Source organism: Copadichromis virginalis, linkage group LG1, assembly GCF_057382275.1.
Source record: "Copadichromis virginalis isolate Kocher_CV1m ecotype Utaka linkage group LG1, C_Virginalis_male_GT1.1, whole genome shotgun sequence".
Lineage (NCBI taxonomy): Eukaryota > Metazoa > Chordata > Actinopteri > Cichliformes > Cichlidae > Copadichromis > Copadichromis virginalis.
In genome coordinates, this window is record NC_140618.1 from 29,548,725 (window position 1) to 29,560,853 (window position 12,129).

At 39.7% G+C, this 12,129-nt stretch overlaps 1 protein-coding gene across 3 annotated transcripts; it reads right to left on the minus strand.

Moving 5' to 3' along the window:
* Nucleotides 1–62: 62 nt before the first annotated feature.
* Nucleotides 63–12,016, minus strand: LOC146718994 (lactadherin-like). 3 transcript variants are annotated; one of them, XM_085458470.1, is made up of 11 exons: nt 11,730–12,016; nt 11,581–11,657; nt 7,337–7,462; nt 7,125–7,256; nt 4,266–4,379; nt 3,893–4,074; nt 3,650–3,805; nt 2,775–2,919; nt 1,867–2,069; nt 1,239–1,391; nt 63–830 (listed from the first exon to the last, which is right to left on the minus strand). In XM_085458470.1, exons 2-11 carry the CDS (start codon nt 11,642–11,644, stop codon nt 687–689), a joined length of 1,419 nt encoding a protein of 472 aa, XP_085314596.1. In that variant the 5' UTR covers nt 11,645–11,657; nt 11,730–12,016; the 3' UTR covers nt 63–686. The 3 variants fall into 3 exon arrangements, with proteins under 3 accessions (XP_085314596.1, XP_085314589.1, XP_085314581.1); XM_085458463.1 differs by lacking the exons at nt 11,581–11,657; nt 11,730–12,016 and adding an exon at nt 9,446–10,175 and having other exon boundaries at nt 1,867–2,051; XM_085458455.1 differs by lacking the exons at nt 11,581–11,657; nt 11,730–12,016 and adding an exon at nt 9,446–10,163.
* Between the last annotated feature and the right edge of the window lie 113 nt (nt 12,017–12,129).

Sequence of the window (12,129 nt, forward strand, 5' to 3'; positions counted from 1 at the left end):
CTCAAAAATGGATTTTTGTGTCTCAGCTGAAAAGATACACAAAGTGTAGAAAGAGTTTTTTTTTTAAAACATTTAATAATGTTAACCAACAGTGAATTAAAAAAGCAATGCAAAACGTTGCTGTTTTCTACATATTTCACATTTTTTGTAAAAAGAATTAGTTGGTCATGAAATTAAATTTAGGAACAAAGCAAAAAGGTGTCAAAATGTGTTTAACCCCCCCCCAAAACAAACAAACAGAAAACCCTACTCATCCGTGGAGTCAAAATGTGAAAGTTATCATTTTCCTGCTCTGGACAAGCGTTCCTGTCCTGTGTGGTTGAAAATGCCATAAATACACTCTGTATTACATCGGGAAAATCTCAGGGCTTGCATTCTTAGACAGACTAAGAGAAGATCTGTGCAAAAAAAAGCTCCTAAAGGACAAATTATCAATCTGTGAGGGATCTGTGAGCAGTTCAATGTTGCAGCATCAAACAAACTTTTAGCAATGTAAACATTAGGGGGGGTTGCTACAGTCAAAGTGCTACAAGTGTTAAAGTCCAAGCTATTCAGCAAATATGATTCCCATGGAGTAAAAAACAAAGCAAATGATTCTGTTTGCGATCCGTCCTCCGCTGTGGTGCGAGCAGACGGAGCATCTGAGGATGAGGATGGAGTGCTGATAAATGGTTATTGACTAGTTTCTAATCATCGCAGCCCAACAGCTCCATGCGCAGAGTGATGCGCTCGTGCCATTCCCAGGGGATGACTCGGACGTATCGAGCATAGACCGGAGGCTCAAAAACATTCTTCTTATGGGTGTTGTTGTCAGTGTTTCCCTGGAAGAGCTGCAAAAACATGTTAAGGTTACTGTTAAATGAAAACACATTGTTTTGAACACACCTTACTCCCATTTACACGTGTCAGTGACTGTTTTTGTGCATGCGTGGGTGGGTGAGTGTGTGTTTTGTTTGTTAGATTACAATTTTTTTCTGAAGTGGAGGTGAAGTGGAATTTTCTATGATTTTGTGTAGGTTTTTTAATACTGCTCCTGTTTTTCTACCTTACTGAATCAAAATATTGTTTTGTCATATTGTATTTTATTACGTTTTGTTTAATGTTTTGGATGCTGCAACACAGCAATTTCTCAACTTTTGAGATAATAAAGTATATCTTACCTTATTTTTAACGTAGCTTTGACATATATGGGAAAAAAAAAGAGGAAATGGCATTTCAGGTATTCACATACGTCTGACCTTATCATTTCCAGTGTTCTCCTTCACTGTACTCCAGGACTCCCCATCATTGCTGTAAGCAACTTTAAACACTGATACAAACTGCACTACTCCAAAGTCCTTTGCACCCTGTGTGATGATGCCCGTGAGGCGCTTTGTCTTCTCTAGATCAACCTAAGATAAGATAAGATAAGATAAGATAACCTTTATTAGTCCCACACGTGGGAAATTTGTTTTGTCACAGCAGGAAGTGGACAGTGCAAAAGTTATGAGGCAAAAATTAGAATACAATAAGAATAAATACAGTACACAACTGTACAGAATAGAATAAAATAAAATACTATATACAGTAGAATAAAATAAAATAAATATACAATAAGATAAAAATAGAATACAAATACAAATACTATATACAACTGAGTAAAAATACAACGATGACAGAAAGGATTATTGCACTTAGTATTATTGCATATGTATGGATGTGTGTGCTTGATCAGTTAAAGTCTTTATTATGGAGTCTGACAGCAGTGGGGAGGAAAGACCTGCGAAATCTCTCCGGGGAAGGAGCAGGAAAAAAATGGCATTACCAACTAGTAACTTCAAAGAAAACAAGATTTTTAAAAAAGGTGACTGCTGCGGTTTCCCTCACCTGGATCCACTCTGAGCGGTTGTTGTAAGCAGGAGACCATGCATTAGTCTTCCCCACCTTATCCAGCCGGGCAAACTGAGGGTGCCACGTGAAAGTATCAATGCCCCACGTGCGGTAAGAGCTGGAGGCTGAAAGCTGCCCGTCTGAGATGAACCGAGACTTCATACCAAGAGGCTCTGAGCAACCTGCCGTGTTTGAATAAACTGTGAATCAAAAGGCAGACGGACAGACGGAGGGAGGGGGAAGCCAAAGCAACAGAAAGAGAAAAGAGGGGAAAAATTGAAATCACCCGACAGAAAAGAAGAATCAACTTCACCCAACATTTTAAGAATGACGAACATTCACAAAGCGAGTGACTGATTACAATCACAAATACCCACCAGTGACCGAGTGAAAGGAAAAAAACAGAAGAGCCACACAATGCAGAAGAAAGCATGCAACATAGCACACAGAGCTGTTTTTCTTTAAACCTTTTAGCATTAAGATCAAATAAGACAAAAGCTGAAGATGGACAAAAACACAGCCGGCAGTGTTTTTATTCTTGAGTGCTTGAAATGGCTTCTTTTGTTGTTTCATAATAAGGACTGTACCCACAGAGCTATAGTGGATAACTTCTATGTGGTCAAACTAGGCTAGATGTGGTGCAATTAAATTTCAAAAGTCTGTCATTTCACCTGTCAGCAAGACCACAGTAAGAAGACATCAACACAGTAGCACAAGACACACTAACGATGCTGCGAGGAGTTATGCAGTTTAGGTTAAGGGTTCACAGAGGCTGTGACCTGACTTCGACTTAGCGTACACCACCTGTCCTTTTTCATTATTGTCCTATCTTTTTTATCTAACTGCTTTTGCTCGCTGACCTTGCTGTAAGTGTTACGGCTGTGCTGGAAGTTTATTGTGTTTACCGTGAAGTTCACAGCCCAGCAGCTCCATGCGCAGCGTGCAGGCCCTGCGACAAACCACGGGGATGATGCGGATGTACTGGGCCACGATAGGAACGTCAAAAAGGTTTGTCTTTGTGCGGTCGTTATCTATGTTGCCCACAAAAACCTGCAGCAAACAAACACAGGTGAGCAAACTGAATAAACAAAGTCAACAAGAACACTCAGAGAGCACAACTAACTCCCACCAAAGGGCAAGGGCTATACTAAAACTGTTTTATGATGTTTTTATTACAACATGATGATGTCAGCCTGTAATGGCGTCACGGTGTGTTTTATAGCTCTCTCTATGCCCTTTCATATGATAGATTACTCAATATGGTTTCTTTAAATTCTTTTCAAGATCAACTATGATCTTGTTGATTTTGAAGGTCAAGGTCAAATGCTTAGCTACCCTAGATACCCAGGTCCCCCAAGGGTAGTATATAGTTGTGAAGTTTGAAGACAAAGAGAATAATCCTTATTTGTCCTGCACTGGACTTTGGTGAAACAGGGCGGTCTGGGCTGCCTACCCTTCAGCTTTTTTTTGATTGGCTGCCTCTTACAAACAGAGGGTTCAAACAAGAGGTGGGTGGAGCTTGTCAGTGAGAGCAGATATCATCTGTCATCTCAGGAACACAGCTCTAAATAAACATCAGGGAGAGGCATGAGTTGAAAAAAAAAGTCTGGCTCATTGGGATTACTTCTACACCTCATCTCATTGTTCTAGATTGTTTAACACCTTAATATCGACATCCACCACTGTAAGAGTATCTATGTGTTAGAAAATGAGAAAAAGCTTAACAGGTCCACTTTAAACACAATAGAAAATAACATATGTAGTACAAAGTTGTGTCTACCTTATCCCTCTGCTGGCCATCCACTTTGTAAGTGATGTAGGAGTTTCCATCAAGGCTGCTTGCCACCTTGAAGGCTTTGATGTACTCAGCTGTGCCCAGGCGACTGGCACCCTGAGTGATGATGCCCGTCAGACGCATAATCTTCTGCATATTAATCTGTTGTAACCAAAACGCCATGGGTCAGTGAGCATCTGGACAGGTCATGCACTGCTCAGTCTCGTCAAAAGCATTCACTTCTCTCACCTCGATCCAGGGGTTCTTGTCGTGTGTGGCTGACGTCCAGGCGTTGACGATGCCTTGGTTGTTCAGTCGAGCCAACTCTGGGCCCCAGCGCTGAAGACCCAGAATGCCATAGTGCACAGAGGAAGCAGAAATCTGGGACTCCACGATTGCTCCTCCCTCCATCCCCAGCAGAGAAACACACCCTGGGGTATGAGATGGAGGGATTTTTTGTTACTCTTGCCACGCTTTAGATCTTTTTCTCATGCTTGAGTGAGCCACGCTTACAAGGATATCTCATCAGTTTTTAAGTTCTTTAAAAAATGTTGAGGCAAAGCGAGTAACAACAGGCTGTCAGGCTGTTTGAAATGTGTGTGTCTAATGGTGGTGCACATACGTAGCTGGCACTGCTTTCCAACATACGGTGAGGGGCACTGGCAGGAGTAGTCTCCATCCAGATCTCGGCATTGCCCTCCATTCTTACAAGGCTGTTTTTCACAGTCATTTACATCTGAAAATCAAATTCAGAAATTACAAAACAAATAAATAAAACAACAACAACAAAAACAAAAACAAACAAAGAGTGCTTCAGATGCGGTTCACACTTGTCAAACAAGCACAAACATCTGAGGGAAAACTGGTGGAGGACTGAAGCAGGTGAATGACCATAATAATTTCACTGTGTCTCCAGCATTCAGCTGGTGACAAATAATTACTCTTCAATCTTATTGCGTTGACAGAAGTGGCCCTGAGGCATGGCGTCATTGAACAGGTGGGAACAGCGGAAACTTTGAAGTTATATCCATGTCGTGTCACCTGACACACTTACACACCAACTATTCTGGCAACAAGCTAGAACATCTGCTCAACAGCAGTATACACAAACTGAGCTCTTTAAAAAAAAAGAAAAAAAAAGAAGGTATTTCAAATAATAGTGAAATTTGTCATTAAGTATCATTAATGTTTCTCCTTTGATTGAAGGTCCAGTTTTGATTGAAGGTCCACTGTCTAGGTAATGCTTGGTAATCTCCACAAGGTGGCACACTCATACAACATGAAGACTACAGACAGTTGGGATGATTACACATTTTTCTTCTCTACTGTTTGAAAAAGAACCTATTCATTTTTAAACCAAGCAGTGAGATTGCACACCAAACAATATTCCTTCAGTTTTTAAAAAGGCAAAATGTGACTGAAAGTAAGCAGCTAAGAAGACAAAAGGTGCTGTTTTACTAAATGACCAGTATATAGATTGCTTTGTAATAATAGTAGGTTATGTTAAGTCTTTGTGTTTGGTTTGTATTGAAAACCAGTGTGTACCATGTTTATGATGTTTTCCCAAACCCGCAGCCAGAGGAGGTCAGCCCCACTCCCTGCTCCATGAAAAATCCACAAGCAGAAAATCTCAGCCGCATCAATGAATTATATGATCTACACAGCAGAATACACTGTCTTCTGCTTTTTCATCTCTGTGTGAGAAATAGTATGCGCACTGGCTAATACAGGGATATGACATATGATGATACAACATAATATATAGTTTATAATCTGAATATAAATTAACTGTTGTAAAATTGCAATGATACAGTGCTTTTATAAGGTGTTATAGGTGCATAAATGCTACAAATGCGTCATTTTAGCCAGATGGTAGGTGGTTGCTAGGCAATGTGATGGCATAATATTGTATATAGATAAGAAACTTTAGGGTCCTAATGTACCTATGTGTCAATTTTGTTTGCTTAACTCTAACTGTGTAGGAGGAGTTTACGTGCAAACTTTTATAGTGACAGTGATAAAATCTAATACGATTTTTTTTTAAAGGTAAAGTCCAAAAACGTTGTTACGTTATTAAGTTCAGACTTGATGAAAGCTGTGTAACTGACACCTAAGCATCACACATGCCTTATTTCACCCGTTTTAGTAACGCCAAGAAACTTCAGAATGAATGCAGGGCTGACGTAATGCCACATGGGTCTGTTTAATTCCTGTTCCAGTTAATGCTAAGAGGATTGGTCACAACAGCACGGGCACAGCACAGCTAATAACACTGAGAAACAAATGATCTTACCAAGAGGCAGACTGTGAAATAGCCTTTGCTTTTTTTTGCTACTTAAATCTGAAGCCTGAAGATCTGGCTTGTACTGAACATTTTATTTTTGTCAAGTGGAATTCATTTTCACACGCTCTGGCTTCACCTCAGTGACTTCTCAAAGGCTCTTTACCTACTATCACATCACTTGTTTTTTGTGGAGTGTTATTTCCGTGCATTTACTGGACATATTATATAGTGCGGCGTATATTGTCTGCCTGGTTCAAAATTAGAAAATATGGGAGTAGACGACCAGACTGCACCAACACTACAATTGGTGGTCAGAGCATGGGCTTTGGGAGGGTGAGCTGTTCCTCCACAAAAAGAGGAAAAGAGGGGAAAAAAAGCCTCTTCACAAAGTTATGCAAGATTTTGAATCAGAAGGTTTATACATTAAATCTTTTTCATCATTTTTGCTACCAAACTCACAGTTCAGGATGTCAGCCACTGCTCAGAGGTGTCTAGGAATAATATTCACACACACACACACACACACACACACACACACACACACACACACACACACACACACACACACACACAAACAAACAAAACCCATCCTAAGTTTGGCTTCCTTTTTGTTATTTTCTCATGCATTTGCTCCACTAATAATCCTCATGTTTTAATGCTAATTTTACAAGCAAACTTGTATTGGATTCTGCTATGAGGATATGACTGAATTCACTATTCATTTGACTGGGATAAAATAGATGCAATGTTGACCCTGTGTGAGAAGCATCTGCATGCTAAGAGACTTGGAGTGGTCTTTTACTAATTAGCCAAAGAGAATAACCACAGAAGCCACTGAATGGGCTCCTTTCATGAAGCTGCTGAGCGGACTACACATCCCTTTCATTGCCGAAGTTGTGACCGGAAGAAAAAACTCCTTGTGTTAAAACTTCTAGAGAAATCTGCTGCAAGTGGAGCTTGCTACTGTGTTTTTCACATTTTTGGGTAAGCTGTTCTCTAAAAAATACTACTTTGAAAGAAATTAGAATGCAACCCATTCCTAAACGATAAATCTTTTATGTCAACATTAAGTGGCCAGAAATTGTTTTAAAATTCATTGAATAAGGAGTTAAATGTCCTCTGGAGTACAGCAAGTAGTCTTATAGATGCAAAAAGGGTTCAGTTCAGGCTTTTGACTCATAGCCAGAAGTAACTTACTGATCTGGCAGTGCACTCCCTTAAAGCCGGGCTGGCACTTGCAGATGTACTCATTGAAAACATCTCCTCGTCTGGTCGGAGCGATGACCTCGCAGGACCCATCGTTCTTGCAGGGGTTGGGACTGCAAGGTCCTGAAGATGGAAAAAGAAAGGTGTTAATTTCGGTACGTGCTTCGGTGCTTTCCCACCAGAATTTTCCTTTTCAGCTCTACCTGTCTCTGTCAGGTTACAGCTGTCTCCACCAAAGCCATCGGCACAGATGCAGATGAAGGGTTCCTCTCCTACTCCAGTCACGCATGTTGCTCCATTGTAGCAGTGATTTACCTTACAGTAGTCAGCTGAGTGAAAGAGATAAAGGAAAGGCAGTGCAACGATTATTAGTATTTACTATTCACACCGCGGCTGCACATGCATGCATCCACTGCAAAAAGCACACATTTCTATAGTAGATAGTGAAAAAACAACAACAAACAACAAAACAAAAAAACTTGTAATTTAATTGTTTATCTATTAATTAATTACTTGTTGTAGTATGAATGGCCCGGGAGATGTCTTAATCAGCAGGAGAAGCTCCAAACCTCCAAAATATATGCCCTCCTTTACATTATTCAAACCTGCAGAGTGGGCCAAATTGGTGTCTTTGGCAGATAATTCTAGTTCCCGGGCATTATGTTTGATGCCCCAGGTCTAACAGATGGTATCGCTCAGCACTACCAACTCAATATAGCACTGCATTTCCCAAAGTTCAGTTCTATTGCAGATAATGTATGGTAAATGGTTGGGTACAGCCATCAGGTGTATCTAAAGAGTAACACAGAGATCTTTCCCTGGTGTTGCTGGAGTTTCTGCCCTGATCAGTGCTCCTGCAGCTTTTGCTGGGAGGCACTGAGTCACACATCATGCCTGGATTGTGTGAAATGATGGCTCAGACCTCAGTGGGAGCGGCAGGACAAAAGCTTATGAGTCATACGAGATCTCTCAAAGTTACAAAACCTTTACCTCATTATGTTTGTTTTCTTTTTCCAGTCTATTGACTCAACAGCAGCAGTCACCATTCAAACTGTGAGCAGCTCCAGGTACAACAAACTGCAATTTACTGGCATTTTGTTTGGCAGTGAGGCCAAAACCCTACATGAATTATTCTTGAATACAGCACAATCTATGTTTACGAAACTATTCGCCATGAAAACGGATCAGAAGAATAAACACATAAATAAATAGCCCAAAATACAGTGGAAATGTGACTCAATATAAAGTTTTATGTGGTTAAATTCTCAAAAAGTGTATCCCGAATAAATGCTGGAAAGTGTCTAAGGCTGTGTGAGCTGGAAAACAGCTGGTCCTATGATGTAGCCACTGTCTTTATGAGCCAACCTCTGACAGCAGAATGTGTTTATGTCCAGGATTAGCTGAGTTTTCCAGAAGCATGCGGATCTTTGAATAACAGACTAGGTACACAGCATGACAATACAGCAGCTCAGGGGTGGGACAGGATATGCACCACACCTGACAGACAGGTGGGACTCTGAATGTACACAACCACCATGAGAACAAAATCACATTTGCATGTTGAACTAAATTTAGATGTGTGGACAGCTGCTTCATGATGGCCCCAGACAGGAGCACAGATGGCATTAATTTCCTTTCCATCTGCATCAAATCCTTGTGAGTCCAGGTAGATGTCCACAGAGACAACTAAAGGGACACCTGTAAGTGTGCCTGTGAGAATAATGACATTTCTAGAAACACTGTCCACTGAGAAAGGGGAAAACAACCACGAGAACTGTTCACTACTGCAAGTATCGCTTCTTGTACAATGATCACTGCTCAGAATAGAGCTTAGTAATAACAGAGTATCATGTGTAATAACAGACCGGTCTCACATTTAATCACCTAGTCTACCAGGACAATAATGAGCTCACATTATCATAGGCATACGTCTACATTGACTGCTTTCAGGGGGCAAAAAAGTGCACAAAACTGAATCCTAAATGCTTAAGTAAGAATAGTAAAAATACTTGAGATATTTAGGCTACTGTTGTACATCTGCTGTTTTCTTTTCGCCCTGCATTACGTTGATTTATGTGAAAAGGAAAAACAAAAAGCAATCAAAGTAGGTCACTTCACAGTGAATTGACAATATAATGGGGAAAAGGGAAGCAAATGCCATGGAAAATACAACAAACAGCACCAGAGTCCCCTTAAGGAGAAATGGAGTCTAGTGTTAGAGGCAGAGACCTGTCAACAAAGTAAACTTTTAAGTTCTGCGTTAACGCAATATTCCGCTTTGATTCGTGTCGTTTATTCAAAAGGAAACTTACCTGTAACTGAATGCAGGCAAAGCAGCAGAGCAAATGTTCCTACATACGCTGGGGTTACATTTCCAGGACGTTTCATATTTGTTTTAGCCTTACTTTGTCCCGGGGGGTTGTTTGTCCGGAAAGACGCGCTACCTTTAAAATTTGAATACCAATGCGGCTTTGAAATGCAGTCGGAAATATCGCAATTCCGACTAAAACGCAGATGAAGAGCCGGGTGATAAATGGGAGAGCTGAGATTTTCGCTAATACCCGAGTTAACGACGTGTGACGTTTTCTGGTGGGCGGAGAGAAGTGAGGAGGAAGTCCTCTGATATTCATTCATGGCAGTCTGTTCGCCACTTCTTTCATTATTTTTTACTTCTTGTTGACTTCAAACTTACTTACTCCTACATTTAAACAAAACAACAAAGAACGAAAACAAATGTATTTATGTGCTATGGTGCTGGTCAATTTTTTAAATTGACTTTATGCATTCTAATATGCCTTACCATTAAAGGCATTTTCCACTTTAATTTTGTCTCTTCATCGTGAGTTAACTTTTATCTAAAATTAACTGAAAGTCGTTGAAAGGCATCAGTCAGCTTAATTACCTGTTATTCAACTTCATAGTGCACCCTAAAATATTTGTGCGTTGAATAACTTGTTTTATTGTGAGCATGTGAATGCACCACTACCCCCTCCCCTTGGCCAGATTGACAGGTTAGGCTGAGATTTGAATTAGCCCCAGGGATTATATACTGGAAACGAAAACACCTGTAGCATAGGGTACTGTGCAAAAGTCTTGAGCCACACCTCACTTTTTATTTCCCTTCTAAGGAGCCAGACTTTATTTAAATTCTTCTTTAACACTGGCCTATAAATCATTCAAGTATTTAAAACTCCCTAACTCAAGAGATGAGCCAGTGTTGTGTCTACACACGACATACAACTTAGTAAATAAGCAATTTTAATCGTATCTTTATGTTACTAGCAGCCTGCTTCCTATTTCTTTAGCTGAATCTAACCAAAGATAGCACAATTTGACAGCATTTTTGTACCAAATCAGCAATTACTGAAAAGCTATAAATTACAAAATGTAGCAAACAATCCAAAGAAGAGCTTTGAATGTCCTTAAAGAAGCCTGGTGACGTATTTCTGGAGAGTGTTCAGGCTGTGTTGAAGAACAAAGATGATCATAACATATATAAACTTTCAAGCTGGTTAGAATTGTACATATTCCAGTTTTTGCCTTGTATACTGTATTTCCATGTATCTTTGAAAATGTTTCAATAAACCAGTTGGAAGATATTTCTAATTTTCCCAGAAAAATGTGAAGAAATTAGGGAGGGCCCAAGACTTTTGCACAGTACTGTAAAATTACATGTAAACATGCAGTTGGAACATTTTGCTGACAGGATCTTTTGTTTCCCCCAACATAAAAGAAACGGAGGGATTTAACAAGGGATTTAACAAGTCTAAATTAAATCCTCGTGGGAAAACTCGACTGTTTGGTGGCAGAGCAGTCACACTGCAGAAATCAAACTGATCCAGATCTGATTATTACCAAATATATAATAGCCATTATTTATTTTTAAGTAGTACTTAATACTAAGGGTACTTAAAACTAAAGTGACAAACTACATTAAAGCCAGTGCCTCTTTCGGTTGCCTGCCAAATTAATAGACGCCACAAGGAGATTAAACTCTGTCTCCATCTAGTGGATATCAAGCTGCAATTGCAGTGGGGACATTAATCTTATTAATATTATGAAATTATCTGGACTCATTTAGACTCGTAATCCCAAAGATCCGATCAATAACACAAATATATAACTTTGCATAAGCAAATATAAATAGCATCTTGTAAATGCAGACAATCTATGCTTTATAGTGAATTTTAGAAGAAATTGTGTTAAAGTACGACACATTATGTTATATATATAGCGCAGTACAGGTGTAATTTAAAGCGAAGGCATGGGAGTTGTAGTGATTCAAAGTGATAAATTAAAGCTATTAAAAGTTGTAGACTGGCTGTGTTTAATTGGCAAGCAAAAAATGACCATTCTAGATCTTCCAATCACCTAACATGTCCTCCTGATAATTATCTTTTTCATAGGCTCTTTGACAGGGAATGTTATGTTGTCCTGTCACACTGACCTTCAGCGTATCTATGACGAGGGCTTGACCTGTAAATAGAAGCCTGGTCATTTAGGTCTATCATCCCCCGTGTTTACCTGAAATACAATTAAATGTAATGTGTATAGTTGTATTTCAGCCTAATGTGTTGTTGTGAATTTTACGCTTACGTTATATAGGCTACAGCTTGTCGAATGCTTAAAGCTTCACGATACAAAAAGGTGCAAAGGTGGGCGTGACAGCTGAGGGGATGCTGTAATAACCATCACAGAATAAATGGGAATTAAGTAGTTAAATTATAGAATAACAAATTTCCTGAAAATAAATATTCACGTTGCTAATACTGGTAGAACTAGAGAACGAGTAACCCAAAGTTATCCGCTATCCGCTGACATCATTTAGCTGTCAACAACAGCTAAATGCTAATGTTGCTAATAGACCGAGACATGCGCAGAAGAAACTTTATATAACGGTTTCAGTTCACGTTTTTATCACGTTCGGGAGGGACGGTATTGGCTGTGTGTCAGATACTCTTAGCAGAGATGTATCTCCTCAGAAAATCATATAAAG